Raw genomic sequence first — 22,923 nt, forward strand, 5'->3', positions numbered from 1 at the left:
TCCAATAGACCTAAGAGCCCATCAGGACCTCCTCAGGAGAGTAGCGCTCAACATGAACCTCCAGGTGGAGGAGGTCCCGGAGGTCGAGGACCCTGTAGTGAGCATCCTGTCGGCAGATACCCCCACTAGGGTGGCTTTGCCCTTTATCAGGACCATCCAGGCCAATGCAGACACCTTATGGCAGTCCCCAGCCTCCATCCCCCCTACGGCAAAGGGGGTCGAGTGTAAATACATGGTACCCTCTCGGGGGTACAAGTATCTATATGTCCACCCTCCTCCCTAGTTTTCCAATTGGTCAATGAGAGGGGGCACCAGCCCCAAAGCCAAAGGAGGCTAGGCAAATGGACCTACTCGGCCACAAGGTGTATTCAGCAGGCGCCCTACAGCTCCGGGTGGCAAATCAGCAGGCTCTACTGAGCTGTTACAGCTACAACACCTGGGCGGAGGTGGGTAGATTTACAGAACTACTCCCCCCGGACTCCCGCCAGGAATTCGCTGTATTCCTTTAGGAAGGAAAAAAGGTGGCCAGAACCTCCCTCCAGGCTTCTCTAGATGCGGCCGACTCGGCAGCCAGAACTCTGGCCTCCGGTATCACCATGAGACGCGTCTCATGGCTACAGGTTTCCAACCTCCAGCCTGAGTTACAATACACCATTCAGGACTTACCCTTTGATGGTAAGGGTCTGTTCTCGGAGAAGACTGACCCCAGGCTACAAAGCTTGAAAGACAACAGGGTCATCATGCGTTCTTTGGGCATGCATACACCTGTGACCCAATGCAGACCTTTCCATCCCCAGACTCACTGCCCGTACTTTGTGCCCAGACACAGGCAAGATTTTAGCAGATGGCGCAGGCAGGGTGGCCGTAGACACCAGTCCGGACCCCAAGGGGGCCAAAACCACGGCCCCTCAAAACCACCAGCAGGACCTAAGTCTGCCTTTTGAAGGTACGCCCGAGGACGGCGTACCAGTTTCAGGAAAAGATCCTTTTCCTCCCTTCTCCAACCGCCTCTCCTACTTCCTCCCGGCGTGGTCCCAATTGACCTCAGACCTCTGGGTCCTATGCATGGTGAAATAAGGATACCACCTCCAACTTGTTTCATGCCCATCTTCCCACCCTCCAACCCAGTCCCTCTTCAGGGACCCCTCTCATGAGCAATTCCTCCTACAAGAGGTGCAGACGCTCCTCGCCATTGGAGCAATAGAGGAGGTACCACAAGACGAAAAGGGCAAAGGGTTTTACTCCCATTACTTTCTGATCCCCAAGTCAAAAGGAGGCCTCAGGCCCATCCTAGACCTGCGAGGCCTCAACAACTTCATGATAAAGTTGAAGTTCCGCATGGTCTCCCTGGGGACCATTATCCCGTCCTTGGATCCTGGAGACTGGTATGCTGCCCTCGATACGAAGGACGCATACTTTCACATCGCCATTTTTCCTCCACACAGGAGGTATCTTCACTTTGTAGCCAACCACCAGCACTTCCAATTTATGGACCCCCCTTTTGGCCTCTCCACGGCCCCAAGGGTGTTTACAAAATGTATGGCCGTAGTCGCCGCACACCTCCGCCGACGTCGGATACACGTATTCCCATATCTGGGCGACTGGCTCATCAGAGGGACATCCGAGACACAGGTCAGGCAGCATGTAGGCATTGTCAGGGATCTATTCACATGCTTAGGCCTGATGCTCAATACGGAGAAATCCACACTGGTCCCCACACAAAGGCTAGACTTCATAGGAGCTACCCTGGACTCCAATCTAGCCAAGGCCTACCTACCCCAGCCGCAATTCCAGGCAACGGCAACGATCATTCGAGGTCTGCAGAACTTCCCAACGACCTCAGCTCACACCTGTCTTGGTCTCCTAGGTCACATGGCTGCCTGTACTTATGTGACCAAATATGCCAGGCTCCGTCTCCAACCCCTCCAAACGTGGTTCAATTCGGTCTACTGTCCGGGCAGGGACCCAATAGACACAATAGTCACCATTCTCCCGAGCATCCTACGCTCCCTCGACTGGTGGCTAACCCCCTCCCTGGTATGTGCAGGGTTACCGTTGCATCTGCCACAACCCTCACTGTCCCTGACGACGGACGCGTCATCTCTCGGATGAGGGGCTCAACTCGGACACCTTCATATCCAGGGCCTTTGGTCATCGCAGGAGCTGACGCTTCACATAAATGTCCGAGAGCTGAGAGCGGTCCGCCTGGCGTGCCAGACATTCCAGCAGCATCTACACGGCCGTTGTGTCTCAGTTTTTACAGACAACACAACGACCATGTATTATATCAACAAACAGGGAGGGACTCGATCTTCCCCCCTCTGTCAGGAGACCATCCGACTCTGGGACTTCCGCATAGCCCACTCAATAGACCTAGTGGCGTCCTTTCTCCCAGGGGTTCGGAACACTCTAGCGGACCAGCTGAGCAGATCCTTCCTCTGTCACGAATGGTCGATAAGACCAGATGTTATTCATTCAGTCTTCCAGAAGTGGGGCTTTCCCCACATAGACCTGTTCACCTCTTGCACGAACAGGAAATGCCAAGCGTTCTGCTCCTTCCAGGGTCTTTCACCGGGATCAATCTCGGACGCATTCCTCATGTCGTGGAAGCACCGGCTGCTCTATGCCTTCCTACCATTCCCACTGGTTCACAAGGTCCTGATAAAACTCCGCAGGGACAGAGCACACCTAATCATGATCACGCCAGCGTGGCCCAGACAGCACTGGTACACCACACTGCTCAACCTGTCCATAGCCAGCCCAATTACCCTGCCTCTCCACCCGGACCTCATAACGCAGGACCACGGCAATCTTCACCACCTGGACCTGCAGGCCCTTCACCTCACGGCATGGCTCCTGAGTGGTTAAACAGGTCGGAGTTACGCTGCTCCGCTCCGGTACAACATATACTCCTGAGTAGCAGAAAGCCTTCCACTCGGTCAACATATCTGGGCAAGTGGAAACGTTTCTCCTGCTGGTGTGAAGCGCAGAATACTACTCCCTCTCAGGTCTCGATCCCCACTATCTTGGACTACCTCTGGTCCCTTAAGCAGCAAGGCTTGGCGATATCTTCTTTGAGGGTGCACTTGGCGGCCATCTCCACATTCTATCCAGGAGAGAGTGGCCACTCTGTGTTTTCCCACCATTTAGTTCTCAAGGGCCTGGAGCGCCTCTACCCCCAAGTACACCACCCTGTCCCTACCTGGGACCTCAACCTAGTCCTAAACAGGCTTATGCTTCCGCCATTCGAGCCGTTGGCAACTTGCTCACTGCTATACTTGTCCTGGAAGACAGTTTTTCTAGTAGCCATTACATCGGCCAGATGGGTCTCCGAACTTCGAGCGCTTACAGTGGACCCTCCGTATACTGTCTTTCACAAGGGCAAGGTACAGTTGCGACCACATCCGGCGTTCCTCCCTAAGGTGGTGTCGGCCTGTCATACCAATCAGGACATCTTCCTTCCGGTCTTCTTCCTGAAACCTCAGTCGTCTCGACGGGAACAGCAGTTACACTCCTTAATGTCCGTAGGGCGCTCGCTTTTTATATCGATCGGATGAAGCCCTTCCGAAAATCCCCCCAACTCTTCGTTGCAGTGGCTGACCGGATGAAAGGCCTACCTGTCTCCTCCCAGAGGATCTCCTCCTGGGTGACGGCGTGCATATGCACATGCTATGACCTGGCTCATGTTCCCTCGGGCCATCTCACTGCGCATTCTACCAGAGTTCAGGCTTCATCAGCCACCTTCCTGGCCCATGTACCAATCCAGGAGATATGTCGCACAGCTACCTGGTCCTCGCACCTCCTTTGCTTCGCACTATGCTCTGGTCCAACAGTCTAGAGCTGATGCAGCCTTTGGTTCAGCGGTTTTGCACTCTGCCACATCTCACTCCGACCCCTCCGCCTAGGTAAGGCTTGGGAATCACCCAACTGGAATGCATATGAGCAATCACTTGAAGAAGAAAAGATGGTTACTCACCTTTGTAACTGTTGTTCTTCGAGATGTGTTGCTAATATCTATTCCAAACCCATCCTTCTTCCCCACTGTCGGAGTAGCCGGCAAGAAGGAACTGAAGGGTGGCTGGGGTATATATCTGGTGCCATAGCAGCGCCACTCCAGGGGGCGCCCAGCCGACCCACCGAGTGTTGCTAGGGTAAAAAGTCTTCTGACGAACGTGCACGCAGCGCGCGCACACCTAACTGGAATGGATATGAGCAACATATCTTGAAGAACAACAGTTACAAAGGTGAGTAACCGTCTTCTATGTATAAAAATTCACGCAGTAAATTATGTGACCTTTTTGATAGAAAAATGTACACTGTATATATGCAATTAAATATTCTACTAATATATGTTTGAAACAGTTTAATTAAGATTAACCCCCGCCCCCATATGGTTTACTTAAATATTAATGGTCTGATTTCCCAACAAGATGAGTATCTGCAGCTCCCATTCATTTCAGTGGGAGTTGGGTTGCTTAGCAGACTTACAAACCAGCCTCATGTCCTTTCATTAACGAAGGACAGAGCACAGTTAGTGAATCAAACACAAGAGAAGTGAAGAAAAAGAAATCAAATTACTTAAATTTAGGAACAGAATAAATGTTTAAATGATTTCCTCCTCCATTAGAAATCAGTTAAAAGTTGCTACATTAATACAAAAATGTCCCATGGCTGTAATTTGATAGTCACTTTATGTATAATTCAAGGAACAAGGGCAAACCTTCTGATTTTTCTCTATTTCATTTCGCATTTGTTGGTTTACAGGAATTCTGGTCAAAGATCTGTAGGAATAAAACATTGGTATTACTCAGCCATTCTACATTTAAACAAACAAACATTCTTCCTTACCTAATATATGTTATTTTAAGAGGTACAGTGATCAGCCTTAAAAAAAAATCCCAAATCTAAACATAGACGGTTACCTCAATATTTAAAATATTATTTTACCTTCTTTATATTAATTTTAGGGAATAGCTAGCATTCTGTATATACTGAAGTTACTTAAGTATCCAATATATATTATCTTACTTCATAATTTCAAATCTGGATGTTAAAGTTATTTACCTCCATATCGAGGCAATTAAATCAAAGTGTTCTGAAGCTCTCAATTTTGACCTTAGGCTATTGGAAAGTGTTATGAACAACCAATTACAAGTTCAAAGTATTACTAATAACGGGTATCTTTACTTAGTAACAAACTTTTTCCTATATCTACAGCAACCATAGTTTGGCTCCCTTCACCATTTAAGAAAGTTGTGGAAGGCTTTACCAACTTTATTTCATGGAGGTGAAAATATGCCTCTGAAAATATAATCCATCTTCAACAAAGACCACTGGAAAAAGTGCAGAAAGTATATCATGCTGCCTCAAGAGGCTGTCAGAGGCTTTTTAGTTCATTTTCTACAAAGATAAGCAAAGCTTTCTTTTTTGAGATTTAGCTGCCAGAAAGACTCATGAACCCATTCTAACACTTCAGGGCAAGGATGAATTCATTAGTGAAACATGAATATAGTGAAAGTCAGAGAAAATGATTACTTCTGAGATGGCGTGGGGACAATCTCAGTTTCCACAAATAAGCTTCACTTCCCTTTGAACATGCTAAGAAGTCTTGATTGCCTGACCCCTCCCCAAAAGGCATGTCAGTTACTGCCTTGCTCCTTATGGCAAAATATTCTTCTCATAGTGAGAAAAGGACAACTTAAAGCCTCAATATCTGCAAGAGGTACAGATGAGTTTTTTTCTTTGATTTAGCTTTCTCTTATTCCATGCTTTCAGATAATAAATTTCTAAAGGAAGAAAATGGTGGCAAGAAAACACTAAGGCAGTCCCTGTCCTATATGAGGCAGGCATAAAATTGGAAAAAACAGAAGTAAGAGCTATAGAGGACAAAAAATTCCTGGATCGTAAATAGTTATCACTCTGCCTGTCAAAGGGAGTGAAGAGGAAGAACTCAGGGTCTATGATCTCAGAGAGAAAGCTGCAAAAATACAGACTAGATTGTGTGTTATAAAGATGTTGATGTCAGTAATTGTTTGGGAAGACGTGAATACTCACTCATGCCTTCACATCTCATGAATAATACAGTCATCCCAAATTCATCCTTATAAAACTTTTATAATCACACGACCATGTTTATTCTCTATGCATACACAAACACAGTAAATATCCTATCATCTGTGTCAACTGCTTTTTTTTTTAGTTTTTTTTTTAAGTATAAAATTCTAATGCAGGAGAGCAAGAATGGAAACGATATAGAACAACAATTTCTTTCAAAAATGAAAACAGATTTAAATGAAAAATTTATAATAAAGAAAATATAAGCACAAGGATTGATAAGAACAACTCAGACTAGCTTAAAGATGCCAGCAAAACACCCAATTGAGAAATGAAGCACAGGGGATAGGAAAAAAACACCATTAAGCTAAAAGCCTGAAAGCACAGAGTTTTGAGAGAGCCTGTTACCAGCAATAAGCATCATTTAGAAACATAGCTTATACAACATTTTCCCCCATCAGAAACTATTTCTGTAACTGATGGGAATTAATACTGAGAGTTAATTTAGCCAAAGGAATAATTTAGCCACTAAATAAGTAGGACAAATCACAAAGCTAAAAACTGAAGAGCGAAACATGTAAACACCAACACAGTAAATATCATTCTGGCCCTGTCTGAATACTTTCAAACAGTCTTGAAGTAGCTAGTCATTGTTTAAGAAAAAATAACTTGGTCTTATTTGAATCTGACTACATTTGGCATAATTTGTAGTTTATTATTATTATTATTATTATTGTTATTGTTATTGTATTATTATTATTAGTGGTAGTATAAAATTAGCTCCTAGAGGCCTCAAGCAGAATCAGTGCTCCATCATGTGGGGAACTGTTTAGCTACAAATCAGAACAGTCCCTGTCCAAGGAGTTTACAATCTAAATAGAGCAAAGAATCCTGTGGCACCTTACAGATTAACAGACGTTTTGGAGCATGAGCTTTCGTGGGTGAATACCCACTTCGTCGGAGACATGTCTCCGACGAAGTGGGTATTCATCCACGAAAGCTTATGCTCCAGAACGTCTGTTAGTCTGTAAGGTGCCACAGGATTCTTTGCTGCTTTTACAGATCCAGACTAACACGGCTACCCCTCTGAGACTTGACAATCTAAATAGAGAAGACACAGAAAAATAGAGGCAGAACACTGTGGAAGGGGGAAAAGAACAGACAAAGCTGTCATGACATTAACAGGAACCTAACATCACATGTGTTATCTTAAATGCTTGTAGGATGGGGTTTTTTGTAATAAGATAAGACAAGCGAACAACAGATGATATTAATGAATCACTAACTGTCCCTGTGCCTAGCCATTATCATTAGGCATGGTGTCATGTTTTCGGGGGAGGTAGATTATGAAAAAATTTGAAGGGGAGAGGACAGTAGTGGAGAACTGAGAAGAACATTTCATGCATAAGAGGGAGCATGGAAGAAGATGTAAAACCACTTGTGGAAGAGATGTCAAAATGTCATCACGGACATATTAATAAAATGAAGTACTGTGTTTTTGTAAATAGAGATGAGCACTTAAAGCTGACAAAATAAACAAATATTTAGCAATGATGCATAAAAGATACTGTAAGATACATGAAAGATACTGAACTGAAATGTATAACAGGCGATTTATCTCTGGTTATGCTATGTTATATTAATAGTCAGACTTTTCAGTTTTAGTATTTTCCAGTTTCACTATTATAAACAACAAATTTAAAAATAATAAAATGAGCTCCAAACAACATAAAGGAATCTGAAAAATGGATAAGAGAAGAGTATACAGTACAGCGATGCACAAGTAGATATGTTTATTCAGAAAGCATCATTTTAACTAAACTGTAATTACTTATTTTGATGCATATAAGTTAAATGTGTAAGGGGAGAACATTAGGACACACAAAGCAGTACAGTGAGGTCAATGAACATCCCAGAACCCCACCCATCGAGACTTAAATTAACCTCCATCTGCAGCTAAGTGGTTATTAATAAGACTACTATGTGATTTTGAGAAGGTTTATGTAATATTGAAACTGTTGCAGTGTTTGTCTTTCTTTATTAACAGGGGAGGGATAGCTCAGTGGTTTGAGCACTGGGCTGCTAAACCCAGGGTTGTGAGTTCAATCTTTGAGGGGGCCATTTAGGGATTTGGGGATTGGTCTTGCTTTGAGCAGGGGGTTGGACTAGATGATTTCCTGAGGTCCCTTCCAACTCTAATAAATCATAGATTATCTTTTTCTCTTTTATCTGATAAAATGTAAATATATACCACTAAGATAAATGCTTATTAAAGTATAACTTTTAATATGCTCAAAATATTAAAACTTATAAATTATGCATGGATATCAGGAAACTCAAGGTATGTACTAGTACTGCATATTGTTATAGAATTATGTAATGGCCAGAAACTTACAAACTGGTAAATTGTACGTCAACTAACAAAAAAAAAAAGCTGTTTTTTTTTTTAAAATCTTCCAAGCATGTCACTTGTTTCACTGTCTGCAAACTGTCAAATGAACTGACCTCTCAAATTAGAAGATGTTATTTCATAAATACTAAGGTCATGCTGACCTTTCTTCTAGGAAACAGAGTGAGACATGAAAATGAAGCTCACCACTAGAAAGCCTGGGAAAAGGACACTTCTAAAGTTTTAAACTTTTCTTTTAAATAAAAGGACCATTTTTGGACACAAATGTCACTTCTTAATTTTAATTTGACAAATACAGTTTTGTGTTTTGATTTAAATATTTGTCTACAATATTTACAACCCAAACTTTGCAGAATTGCACTAGTTCATGATAGCCAGAAAATTAATACTCCACTTTCACTGTCCAAAATGAGTGATGTACAAAAAAATAAATAGTATAAAAATGAAAAGTAAATTTTATTATTAAAATTATTTCAGCTGAACTATTAAAGTATCATTGCTAATTCAAGTTAGAAAATGTAATTTATTTTGTTCAATGGGCCTGATTCTTCTCTGATTTACTCATTTGACTCCACTGACTTCAGCAGAATTACTCATAATTTATGACAGGTTATGTCAGTGGAGAATCAGAATACATGAATTCTTTTTACTTGATGAGTTTTTTCAATTTAAGACTGCTATAGGCACACACTCATCAATTTAAAAATAATATTTTATCTTATTTTTAATTTATAGTGTTAAAAGTAATATTAAAGATTTGTATAACTAAAAAAATTAGAGTGATAGAATCTATTTTTATTTCTAGACTGTTTATGTCTATTTTCATTACAGTCTATTTCCCCTGTCATACACAGCAAAAGAGAAGACAAACACTTTATATAAGAACAGCCGTAATGGGTCACACCAAAGGTCCATCTAACCAGGATCCTGTCTTCTGACAGTGGCCAATGCCAGGTGCCCCAGAGGGAATGAACAGAAAGGTAATCATCAAGTGATCCATCCCTGTCACCCATTCCCAGCTTCTGGCCAACAGAGGCTAGGGACACCATCGTTGCCCATACTGGCTAATAGCCATTGATGGACCATCCTTCATGAATTTATTTGCCATATATATTTGCTCATAAGCTGAATATTTTTGGTAAAAAAGTGACACATCAAAGAGCAGGAGTCAGCTTATAAACAGGTCTACACCAAAATATGATGACTTTAAACTCTATGGAATCATTGAATTGAATATCTAATACATTGTTGCTTTGTTTACCTTGAGCATCTGAAGGGCTCCATGCCCATAATGCTCCAGGTAAACAAAATGTCTTGACCCGCCAGCGGCTTACCCTGATGGTATGGGAGCCAAAGGTTTCCAACCCCTGAAATATAGGGTTGGCTTCTGAAAGGGTTATACAGTTATTGCTATTTTTACTTATCCATTTTGTGAGGGTCAGCTTATAAACAAACAGGCTAATGAATGAGTATGAATGAGTTCTTTTTTGAACCCTTCTATTGTCTTTAAGAGAAAAAAAAAAACAGGCAAATGTGGTTGGAGAAACACAAAAACTTGCAGGGGCTGGGACTGGTATAGTACCTGGAATTAGTTTTAACTCTTTTTTAAAACTTGATGATTTCAAGATTTTTTAACTTGATGATTTTTAACTTGACGATAATGTCCCTTCCACTTAACCATTTTTCTAAAGTAAGAATAGAATAAGCCTTACAACTCATGTACCTTTTTCCCTGCTTTCTAATGATGAGGTATATTTTTCTAAGTGTTCACTTATACCAAACTGGTTGCTTTATATTTCTTTGCAATTATATTTTGGCATTTAAAAAAAAGTTATTTAATTTTCTTTGCAATTAGATATGATTGAAGTAGCTGTTATGTTACACTGCAGTTTTTCTTTAACAGAAAAACAATGGGGACAATAAAACGAAAAGAGATCGTTAAATTAGGAGTTGTAATACGTTGTGAGACAGTCTCAAGCAGAGAACCCTATTTAGCATCATATTTAACTCAATAATTCACTTTAAAAAAACTGTGGGACAAGCTGTGACATACATTATGTGACACAAAAAAATTTCTCAGTGACAACGCATGACTGGCTCACAGAAAAAGCAATCTTCTACATGAGCAGAACTATGACAGTGCAACAAGACAATTGGTTTCTGTAACAGAGGAAGCCTGGGAAATACATCTGTCCCATTGAGATAAACAGGACCAATCCCATGAGCAAAGTTATTCACATATGTAAGCGTCTGAACGATCAAGCCCTTACTTTGTAAAGGTCTCCATGCACTAGACAGAAGATCACTAAGAGATTGATCCACAGTCCTTCTAACACAGGGTTTCTCAAAGAGGAGTCACTGCTTATGTAGGGAAAGCCCCTGGCGGGCCAGGCCAGTGTGTTTGCCTGTCCCATCTGCAGGTCTGGCCGATTGCGGCTCCCACTGGCCGCAGATTGCTGCTCCAGTTCTAACAGTTACTCTGCTCTCACTGAAGTCACTTGGACTCCTTCCAAGAGTAACTATACAAGACCATGATTATCTATTTGCACGATTCGGCCAAAATCTCTAAAATATTCATTAAATTCAAATAGAAACATAAATCAATAAATTAATTGATACTCAAAAAGTAAGCAATTTTATCATACCTGGCCCTTATTGGGAAGTTCTGAGCAATGTCTTTCATTACCTTTAAGGCACTATAAACAGGGGTGGAGATAATTTGAGAAGCTGCTTGAAAACTTAGATCTGTAAGAAAAAAAAATCACTAAATCATCACAGCTTATATTGTAAAACTCTTAACACGCAAACACAGAGAGTTGGAACTCTTTATATTTAAATTAAACAGAAAAAAGCAGCATTAAAAGAAGATTATTAAGGTGGTTAGAGACAAGGTGAGTGAGATAATAGCTTTTATTGGACCAATTTCTGTTGGTGAGAGAGACAAGTTTTCAAGCCAAATAGAGCTTTTCTTCAGCTCTGGGAAAGGTCTGGCTTGAAAGATTGTCTCTCTCACCAACAGAATTTGATCCAATAAAAGATATTACCTCATTTACCTTGTCTCTCTAATATCCTGGAACCAACACAGCTACAAATACACTGCACACATTACTAAGGGTGTAAAGTCAAGCACACAGAAGTTATGAAATGACAGAATAAGGGTTGCCTTCTGTAATTTCTTAGGTTTAAAAGAAAGTAGGCAGATAAAACAGAAGTTCCATCATATGGCCTCACATTGACACCCATGTGGCTAATCTGCAAGGTAACTTCAGATCCACTGCACAGTCCTCTGTCACCTGAGCTAATGAAGTAACTGATAGCAATATTAGTGTGTCATCCTCTTTGTGGATCAGCACTAGAGAATGATGAAATACAAATTTACCAGACCAAGAACATTTCCAAATGGATAGAATATTTGGGGATTTTAGCTGCTGTGTTCTATCAACTCTCTATTGAGCATGTGCAAACTGTGATTTTTCCAGGGATTTTTCCACAGGGATGACAAAAGTTACATTACTAGCATAAAGGCAATTCCCCTTACAAATTTCAAGTCCCTGCTCCAAACCATGAGAATGCTACAGAAAGGGCATCAGAAAATTGTTTAAATGGGTAAAATAATATTGTGGGTTTTTTTTGTTTTTTTTTTTTTGTTTTTTTTTTTAACACACACAATTTTAGGTTAGGCTGAAATTGTTAAAAAAAAGAGCCTGAGGCAGATACCTGGCATGGAAAATTTCAGACCAAATGCTTAAAGTTTGGCAAAGTTACAACAACTGAAAATAGGGCCTTATAATGGGGAAGTGTGGAGAAAGACTTAACAATAGGTGGTGTTATGAGCTCCGCCTATAATAATATTTATTATTTCATCATGTGTTTTAAATTCTTAATTTCATATTTTCCGCTGGCAGTAGATATGCCTGACCTATCTAGAATTATTAAAAAAAATGAACATGGAAAAACACCACTCATTACCTGTGCAAAATAAATCGCATACTAGGTTTCAGAATTCAATGAATATCTGGCATGTCTTATTGATCAATTCTGTATTCATAAAATATACAATAAATATTTTACTGTTGCAGTAGATGTGCAAATGTCAGTTACACAAAACAGAAAAACAGACAAAAAGAAATGAAGTCACATCATCATTACCCATATGAATGAAGCACATGAAGCAGAAAAAAAACCTTCATAATAACAAAGTTTAGCAACATAAAGAAAATGTGAAAAATGATGTGTTAAAAAACAACAAAGAATAACTAAAACAAAAGTTAAATCAGAAGTACTATTATTATTATTGTTGTTATTATTGTTTAGATGGTGGCAATAACCACCAGGTGCTAGGCACACAAAGAAGTTACTCACCTTGTATAGTAACAATGATTCTTCAAGAAGTGTGTCCCTATGGGTTTTCCACTGTAGGTGTGCTTGCATTGCTGCGCTGCTGATTGGAAAACTTCAGTAGTGTCCATAGGCCCACACATGCACTGTTTCTCCTGGTACCCCTCCATGAAGCTAGCCAGTGTGTGCGGCCTAACCCTCCTCAGTTCCTTCTCTACTGCACAGTCATTGACAAGATCTCTGAAGCAGAAGGGAGGAGGGTAGGTTGAGGAGCACCGAGAGGGGGACAAATCTCAAAGAACCATCATTACTGCACAAGATGAGTAACTTCTTCTTTGAGCAGTGGCCCTATGGATGCTCCACTGTAGGTGATTTCCACACAGTATCCCTACCAGAGTTCCCAGTGATCGCATAATGTTCTGCGAAGGTGTGGACTGATGCCCATGTCACCACTCTACAGATTTCTGAGATAGAGACATTCTTGAAGAAGACAACGAATGAGGAGATCGACCTTGTGGAGTGTGCACAAATATTATTTGGCAGGGTCATGCTGTGGATCTTATAACATTGTATAATGCAGTTCGAGACCTGTTTGAAGAGTCTCTGGGATGATATTGACAAGTCCTTAGATCTTGTAACAATAGAGAGGAAAAGTTTAGGAGATTTCCTGAAAGACTTCGTCCTACTCAGGTAAAAGTCCAGGACTTTTCTGACATCTAGAGTGTGCAATATAGCCTCCCTGTTTCTGGATGAGGCTTGAGGTAGAAAATTGGAAGGTGAATCAGTTGGTTCATGTGAAATGGGGAGGTTACCTTAGGGAGGAATTTTAGATGTGGCCTGAATGTAAGTTTATCCTGAAAAATATTGGGGGGGGAGAGGGGGTGGAATGTGCCATTGGAGCTGTTATTTCTCTTATTTTCCTAGCTGAAGTGTTTGCTGTCAGGAAGGCCATTTTCATTGAAAGGTATGTAAGTGAACAGTTGACCACAGGCTTGAAGGGAGGTCTAGTCAGGTCTTTCAATACCTGCATGAGGGTAAGATGCCAGGGTTGTGGGGAAAAGTTTACTCTACCCCTAAGGAATCGTTTAGCCGTCGGGTCTGATAGCACTGAGTATCCGTCTACTAGACAGTGAAAGGCTGCTATAGAAGCTAGGTGTATCTTGAGGGAACTGAGAGGTAGTCCCAAAGATTTCAGAGTTAGTACATAGTCTAGGATCTTTGGAAACGTTGCAGATATCAGAGAGAATTGTTGCGAAATACACCAAATCCAAAACCAGGACTATTTTTCTAGGTAAGTCCAACATGTCAAGGACTTTCTACTGTGTAATTATACCCCTTGTACCTCCTTCGAGCAGGAGTTCTTTATGCACTGGAACCATGAAGGAGCCAAGCCCTGAGGCAAACAATCCCCACGTTGGGATAGAGGGTGCATCCTTTGTTCTGTGAGACAAGGTAAGGAATGGACTGGAGAGAGATTAGCAGGCACCTTACAAGTTGTAACAGGTAAGGGTTCCAAGTCAGTCTTGGCCAAGGAGTAATCAATATGATGTGTCCTCCTTCTCTTTTTATTTTTAATAGGAGTTTTGACAGTAGGGAAAATGGAGGAAAGGCATAGAGAAGGTCCCTGCCCTATGGGAGAAAAAATTATTACTAACCTTTCTGTAACTATAGTTCTTCGAGATGTGTTGCCCATGTCCATTCCAATGTAGGTATGTGCACATCTGAAGTACAGCTGCTGGAATTTTTTCCTTTAGTGTTATCCATTGGGGTGGCTCCAGTGCCCTCCAGTTTCGGGCACTCATAGTACCGGTATAAAGGGCCCTACTGGCCCCACTCCCCTTCAGTTTCTTCTTGTAGATAGCCTCCGAGAGCGGGGACAGAGGGTGGATTTTGGAATGGACATGTGCAGCACATCTCAAAGAACAACAGTTACTGAAAGGTTCGTAACCATTTTTGGTTCTTCAAATGCTTGCACATGTCAACTCCAATGTAGGTGACTCACAAGCAGTTGTACCGGAGGTGGGTTCAGAGATCAAGGATAGGCTGACTGTAAAAGCACATGGCTGATGCCAGCATTGAGTACAGCACTGATGAACTCTATCCTTTGGACCGGGATGAGGATGACCTTCAAATGTGCAGCTCAGTCCTACTCGGATTAGGGCTTGAAATGCCTGCAGATTAGGTAGTGGTCTTTCCTCTGAGCTTCCCCCAAACACTTGAGGAAGCTCAAATGTGAGTTGCTCAAAGGCACAGGCTTACTGCGCGAGGCGCAGGGCTTAAACCTCAACGACAGAGGCATGCCCCAGTACTATCCAAGTGAGGAGGTGTCCAAACTATCTAAGATCTATAAAGTACTAAAACTAAACTACAAGAACTATTAACACTACATTTGGAAGAAAAAAACACTAAGAGAAGGATTGCCTAAGCAATGAAGGGTTCCAGCAACTGTCACGGGAGGTAAGGAGGAACTGAAGGGGAACAGGGTCAGGAGGGCCCTTTATTCCAGTGCTACAAGCATGTGACACCAGAAGGCACTGAAGCTGACCCAACAGATACCGCTAAAGAGAAAAAATTCCAGAAGCTGTGCTCAGGGTGTGCACACAACTACACTGCAATGGACATACGCAAGCACTGAAAGAGGAAGGAGAGTCTTGCCCAATGAGTGTTGTCCCATGCCTGCTCTGGAGCAGTAGTATGGACATTCCTTGTTCAGGTAAGTGATGAACAAGTCCATGGTCGATGCCCCTCACTACCTGAATAGGTCCTGAAGTACCACTGGGTTTATCTCCCACTTGTGGTCATGTGGGAATTTGTGACTGAGACTGTCCATTATCAAGTTGTGAGAGCCCAGAAGCCAAGCCACTGGTAGTGTGATATCATAGGTGATGCACCAGTTCCACAGTCTCATTGCCTCTGAACAGACGTAGGGTGATCTGGCTCCCCCTTGTCGATTTATATAGTATATACATGCTACGTGGTCTGTTAAGACTCTCGGGTGTGATCCCTTGATCAGCAGGAGGAAAGACATGGGCACAAGGAGAAACAGTGCATGTGTGGGCCTAATAGACACTGCTACCGAAGTTCTCTGATCAGCAGCAAAGGAATGCAACCACCCATAGGGATGCTATTCAAAGAAGAAAGACATTTCTTAGCACAAAAATCATATAATATCAGACAACAAAGACACATGAATGTGGGAGAAAGGAATATAATATACAAGGAGAATAATAAGAGTGATGTTAGGGGGGCGGGATAGCTCAGTGAGGGGGGTGGGATAGCTCAGTAGTTTGAGGATTGGCTTGTTAAACCCAGCGTTGTGCCTTCCTACCCCAGTGGCTCCACTTAGGGGGCCACTTAGGGATCTGGGGCAAAAATGAGAACTTGGTCCTGCTAGTGAAGGCAGGGGGCTGGACTCGATGACCTTTCGAGGTCCCTTCCAGTTCTAGGAGATAGGGATATCTCCAATTATTTAAAAAAATCTTACGTCTTAACTAGTTAACTTTTGGTTTCTTAAAAAAAAAAAAATAAGGCAAACACGTTAAATTTCTCTCTCCCATCTTCCTCCCACAATTAAACAACCTCATGTTCCCTCCACAGCAATTCCCTACTTCAGTTCGAATGGCAATAAACCCCATCTCTCACATAAAATATGTAGTTCACTCACAATATAAATAAAGAAATAGACAAGATGATGAATTAATCAACTCGTTTCTTGAAGTCATGGATGAAATGAGACTTCAGGAGTGATTTAAATTAAAAGAGGAGGGATAGTCAAGAAGAGTTGTGGACCAATTACAAAATATTAATGGACACTTTATAAAAGAAAAATATCTCTGGACAACGAGATTTTGAGAAAAACACATTACTAACATTTTCATAACTCTTGTTTTTTGAGATGTGTTGCAAGTGTCCATGTTTCACTGTAGATATCTGTGTGCACCAGTGTACAGGTGTTAAAGAGTTTTTACCGTACTCGTTGGGGCAGCCTCGGCATTCTCTGTTGTCTCATGTACACTGCACATGCATTAAGGACTGGGCCACCCCGAAGCCATTCAGTTCCTTCCTACCCCAGTGGCTCCAACAGAGAGGAGAATGAGGTCGGGTCATGGGAGGGACATATGCAACACATCTAAGAACAACAGTTATGGAAAGGTTAACAACTGTTTTTTCTTCAAGTGATTGCAAGTGTCCATTCCACTTGTAGGTGACACACACACAGACCCATATGAAGGTGAGTTTGGAGTCTATTTGAACAGGAACTTGTGGTCCACTCATCCTAATTTAGTATAATCTCTACACAGTTGAGAGATTGTGTAGTGAGAGTCAAACGTGTGACATGATGAACAGGTTGCCACTTCGCAAATGTCTAATATAGGCATCTGAGTCAGAAATGCCGCAGAGGCTGCTTAGGATCTTGTTGAATAACCCAACATTCTATGTGCTGGCATCATGTTAGCCAACTAGTAAACACAGGCAAATAAAACCAGATATCTATGACAAAACCCTTTGCATGGAAACCAGACTACCCTTCATTCTGTCTAAAAATGCAATAAACAAAACAGATTTAGAAGGATTAGTCCATTCCAGATAAAATGGTAACACTTTTCTAATGTCTACAGTGTGCAGTTTCTCCTCTCCTTTATTACTGTCAGGCTCTGGGAAGAAGGTTGATAAGAAAACTGCTTTGAGACATGAAAAGTGAAGACCACTTTCATAAGAAAACTTGGATGGGGCTGAAGGTAGAGTTTATCTGCTTTAAAAAAACGTATAGGGAAAATATGACACTGAACACCAGCAATTCCCCTATTGGCCTGGCCAATACAATCGCTTCTAAAAATGCTACCTTCACTGAAAGGTGCAACGGAGACCAGGTCACTAGAAGCTCAAAGTGGAGATCCATCAGCTTTGTTAAGACTAGATTCAGACTCCATGGTGGAACAGGGCTCTGTACGTGAGGAAACAGTCTATCCAAATCCTTTAAAAACATTACACCCATCAGGCTGGGATAAGAAAAAGAGCAGTTGCTCACAGGCGAGTGAAACGCCAATATAGTTGCTAAGTGAATCCTGATCGAGCTAATCACCAATCCTTGATGTTGTCAGATAAAAAAAGACAGTTCAGCACATGATGAATAAAAGCAAGAATAGGGGAGATCTCTTTTAGCCTCAACCAGACAGAAAACCTCTTCCACTTAGACATGCCAGAGCAATGTGTATAAGATGGACCTTGTTCAGTTTGACTTTGCACAGTTCTGGGCAGAAGAGGGATCGGGGAGAAGCATACAGCAGAGCCTCTGAAAATGGCAGGACAAAAGCATCCATCAATTAACCTGGGCTGTGTCCAGCTCTGAAGCAGAACTAGTGACAATTTGTGTTGTCCTTTGTTGCAAACATATCTACTAGGCAAGTTCCCCAGAGCTGGAAAATAAATGTTGTTATATAACTGGGTGAATGAACCACTCCTGATTAATAAACAAACAGTCTCCTCATGTGATCTGCCAGCATACTCTGAGCCCCTGGGAGATAGGTCACTTTCTGAAAAATAAAGTTGCTGATGCAGAAGTCCCAAACCAGGACTGCTTCATGACAGAGTAGAGAGAACTGGGCTCCTCCGTGCTTGTTTACGTTGAATTGTTGGTCAACCCCAATACACCCCTTCCCCTTATGCAAGGAAGGAATACCGTGCAAGCTAAATGAATTGCCCGCAGGTCCCTGATGCTGCCATGTAGATTGAGATCTTGGGAAGACCGGAAACTCTGCAGGAGTCCCAGGTGAGCCCCCTTCCAGGTCAGAGGCACCTATGACTAAGGTAAAAGATTGTGGAGGTGGGGCAAAAGGAACTCCTTTGCAGACATTAATCAGATCTATCCACCAATCTAGGGAGGTTAAAATGTGATTTGGTATGCATACTAACATGTCTAGGTGGTGCCTTCTTGGAGACTACACCTCTGTCACCTAGCCCTGAAGGAGTCTGAGATGCAGTCTGGAACATTGGACCCTAGCAGCCATAAACAATTTCTCACCATGGTGAGAGGATAAGCCTCTAAGTCCAGAATGAAGCTTCACATGTATGAAACCTTCTCTGGGGTAGCAAAGCCCTAGCAGCTGTTGAGACCAGGACCAACTTGTCTGAGTCGATCAACAGACCCAGCACGTCCAAGATGGATCAGATTATGCAAAGGCTGAACAGCACTTGCAATCTAGATCAACCAGTCATTCAGGAAAGAGAATATATGGACCATAACCTCTGGAAAAATGCTGCTACTACTACCATAGGCTTCGTAAAAACATGTGGGGCAGCTGAGACCAAAGAGGAGGCCTGTAAACTAATACTGGAGGATACTGACAGTGAATCTCAGAATTTTTCTGTGGCGTTGAGTTGCCAGGTGAAAGTAGGTGCCCTTTAAGTACAGAGCAGCATATTGGTCCCCTGGCTCCAAGGAAGGAACAACAGAAACTAGAGTGACCATCAGGAATTTTGATTTTTTCAGGAACTTGTTTTAACACATTGTAGCGAGGAGGTGGGATACCCCACAGCCCCGCTGAGGGACAAGCCTCCCCTAGCACCAATGTGGGCAGAGCCAGTGGATCCTGCACCCGGCCCCCCAGAGGTCATGGTGCAGGAAAGGAAACAGAAAAGCCCTGCTGCAAAGCTCAGTTGAAAGCCAGCCGCCGGAGAGGCCAGATGCCTGTGGCCTAGCTCCGGGGGGGGACGCCGGCAGGTTGCGGCTGACCCGACGACTGGCCAGGCCAGCCGAGCCTACCCCTCGCCAGCTACCCCGAGAAGCAGCCGCGCCTACCCCTCGCCAGTTACCCGGAGTAACCGATGGTGCTGGGAACCGCCGAGGACACCGGCCAAACCCACGTACCTTACGAGGGGCAGTCCGGAAGTAGCCCCGGGGTCAGCCGACCCTGGCCTGGCCGCAGCAGGGTCGGAACCAATATCAGTGTGTTGCAGTCAGGATCCCCACTGATGCGGCAGCAAGTCTTCTGCCACTGCTAGGGCCCCAGGCTGGGAGGCAGTGGAGTGGGTGGGCCTGTTCCCCCCTGCTACCCTACTCACGGGTGGCAGTCTCCACCTCGCACCAGACACTCAGAAGTCGGAGCTCCTGATTGTGTGTTTGCTGCCCTGCCCTGACCTAGGGCCAGGGCTCATACTGAACTATTGGCTCAGCCCTTGCCTAAGGGCCCAAGCTCCTGACTGCGTGTTTGCTGCCCTGCCCTAACCCAGGGCTTGGGCCCAGAGCGACCTAGTGCAAGGCGGTGGGATACCCCACAGCCCTGCGGAGCGATGAGCCTTGGCTGAGCCCTTCTACACATCTTACATCTAAAATAGGGCTTCAGGATCAGGAAGTACTGGGAGTAAAACCCCTTTCTGCTGAACAAAGAAGAGACTGCCTCTATTGTATCTCTTGCAATAACAGTGCCTCATGAAAGAAGTCCTGCAAAGTGTCAGAGAAGCAGTTGAGGGGAGGCAGAAATAAAATGAAGTATATGTCCCACTTCTACCATGCTTAGAACACACTGATCTGCTGTGATGTGGGCCCAAGTATGACAAGAGTGGGACAGGTGGTTTGCAAAAATTGGAGAAGAAAAATATGGCATTCATGGAACTGATAGCCTGCTGTCGACCTACCCATCAAAATGAGCTCTTGGAAGATGCCACCTTCCTCAATGATCCAACCACTTTATCTGGGAGCTTGTTTATGAACTTCAAAAGTGTATCCCACAGGATGAAATCACAATGTACAAGCAAAGCTTGCTGGTATGCAATGTAAAGATGTAATTCATCTGTGGAATAAGGCTTCCTCCCAAATAAGTCCAGCTTCTTATCCTCTCAATCTTTTGGGGTTGACTCCTAGTGCCCCTGCCTCTCTTTTTCATTGGCTGCTGACACTACAAAGAGGCCTGGAGGAGGATGGTTATACAGGTGCTCGAACCCCTGGAAGGGAACATAATACCGTCTCTTCACTCTTTTTGCAGTTGAAGGCAGGGAAACTGGGGTTTGCCTGAGGACCCTGGTACACTCTGAGATACCCTCATTTATTGGGGGAGCTATCCTAGCTGGAGTCAGAATGACCACCAGTTTGTAGGATTTTTTCCTGGAGCTTTTTCAGGTAGATATCTAGGGCCATAGCCATCCTCCTCAACAACTTCGGATGAGTCTTAAAATCATCAGGAGGTGGAGAAATAGGTTCCACCACAATTGTCTCATCAGAGGATAAGGAAGAATGGTACCAGGGACTGATCCAGTTCCTGGTCCTCTTGCAGCTGAGAGGGATCCAGACTCTGCTCAATGCTGGGCTCAGTACCAACACTATGGTGTTTACAGTGTCGATGCTCCTGCTGCCAAGAAGTTGAAGCCGGGTGAGGTGGTTATACAGATAATCCTGATTGAGAGGGAAAGTCCCCTATGTTTCAAAAAGGCCACTGCTATGGCCCAGGCCCCAGCTACGCACAGCCCAAGGGTCTCTCCAATACGCCCCATGCAAGTACTGAGACAAACTAGGGCTGGCAGGTGAAAAAGGGATGAAGGAGAATCCAGGGAACTACAGACCGGTCAGCCTCACCTTTGTCCCTAGAAAAATCATAAATTTGGTCCTCAAGGAATCCATTTTGAAGCACTTGGAGAAGAAGGTGGTAATCAGGAAATGTCAACATGGATTCATCTGACCAACCTGATTGCCTTCTATGATGAGATACCCACAGAGCCAGTTATCGGGAAAGTGGTGGACGTGATACAGCTTGACTTTAGCAAAGCTTTTGATACGGTCTCCCACAGTACTCTTGCCAGCAAGTTAAAGAAGTACGGATTGGATGAATGGACTATAAGGTGAATAGGAAGCTGGCTAGATCATCGGGCTCAATGGGTAGTGATCAATGGCTTGATGTCTATTTGGCAGTCAGTATCAACCGAAGTCAGTCCTGGGACTCGTTTTGTTAAAAATCTTCATTAATGATCTGGATGATGGAATGGATTGCACCTCAGTAAATTCATGGATGACACTAAGCTGAAGGGAGAGGTAGATACGCTGGAGGGTAGGGACAGGGTCCAGAGTGACCTAGACAAATTGGAGGATTGGGCCAAAAGAAATCTGATGAAGTTCCACAAAGACAAGTGCAGAGTCCTGAACTTAGGATGCAAGAATCCCATGCACTGCTACAGGCTGGGGACCAATTGGCTAAGCAGCAGTTTTGCAGAAAAGCACTTGGGGAACTAGATGTGAGTCAACAGTGTGCTCTTATTGCCAAGAAAGCTAGCGGCATATTAGTCTGCATTAGTAGAAGCATTGCCAGCAGATCGAGGGAAGTGATTATTCCCCTTTATTCGGCACTAGTGAGGCCACATCTGGATTAATGCGTCCAATTTTGGGGCTCCCACTACAGAAAGGGTGTGAACAAATTGGAGAGAGTTCAGCGGAGGACAACGAAAATGATTAGGGGGCTGGGGCACATGACTTACGAGGAGAGGTTGAGGGAACTGGGGTTATTTAGTCTGCAGAAGAAAAGAATGAGGGGGGATGTGATAGCAGCCTTCAGCTTCCTGAAGGGGGGTTCCAAAGAGGATGGGTAGTGGCAAATGACAGAACAAGAAGCAATGGTCTCAAGTTTCAGTGGGGGAGGTCTAGGTTGGATATTAGGTAAAACTATTTCACTAGGAGCGTGGTGAAGCACTGGAATGGTTTACCTAGGGAAGTGGTGGAATCTCCATTCTTAGAGGTTTTAAAAGCTTGATAAAAGCCATGGCTGGGATGATTTAGCTGGGGTTGGTCCTGCTTTGAGCAAGGGGTTGGACTAGATGACCTCCTGAGGTCTCTTCCAACCCTAACCTTCTATGACATATTCCTCTTGGTGAGACTGTTTAAATTGGGATACATAGGATCTCACTTCTGAGTTTGATGAAGAAAAAGGTACTTCCTGTGACCACGGCAGTGCCATACCCATCAGTACCAGTGAAGAAGGCTCAGACCTTGAAGGAAGAGGAGCTAGAGAGATAATCTGTGACTTTCCCCTGGACAGTACTGCCTAATTAGAATCCTGATGGCTGAATTTGAGGGAGCTGCCTGATGAGGAGGTGAAGGTACTGAAGGAAGTACCTTGGGTGCTGGTACCATCTGAGTC

General features: G+C 43.4%; 1 protein-coding gene across 2 annotated transcripts in view; it reads right to left on the reverse strand.

Moving 5' to 3' along the window:
* The window catches only part of UGGT2 (UDP-glucose glycoprotein glucosyltransferase 2), a 292,503-nt gene that overhangs the window by 220,691 nt on the left and 48,889 nt on the right, over window positions 1–22,923 (reverse strand). For both annotated transcript variants that reach the window (XM_030567566.1, XM_030567556.1), the window contains exons 9-10: window positions 11,110–11,209; window positions 4,721–4,781 (exon numbers count right to left, since the gene is read on the reverse strand). In XM_030567566.1, coding sequence (XP_030423426.1) covers window positions 4,721–4,781; window positions 11,110–11,209 — 161 coding nt within the window. The remainder of the gene's footprint in view (window positions 1–4,720; window positions 4,782–11,109; window positions 11,210–22,923) is intronic.

The sequence above is a fragment of the Gopherus evgoodei genome, chromosome 1 (genome assembly GCF_007399415.2).
Source record: "Gopherus evgoodei ecotype Sinaloan lineage chromosome 1, rGopEvg1_v1.p, whole genome shotgun sequence".
NCBI classification, from domain to species: domain Eukaryota; kingdom Metazoa; phylum Chordata; order Testudines; family Testudinidae; genus Gopherus; species Gopherus evgoodei.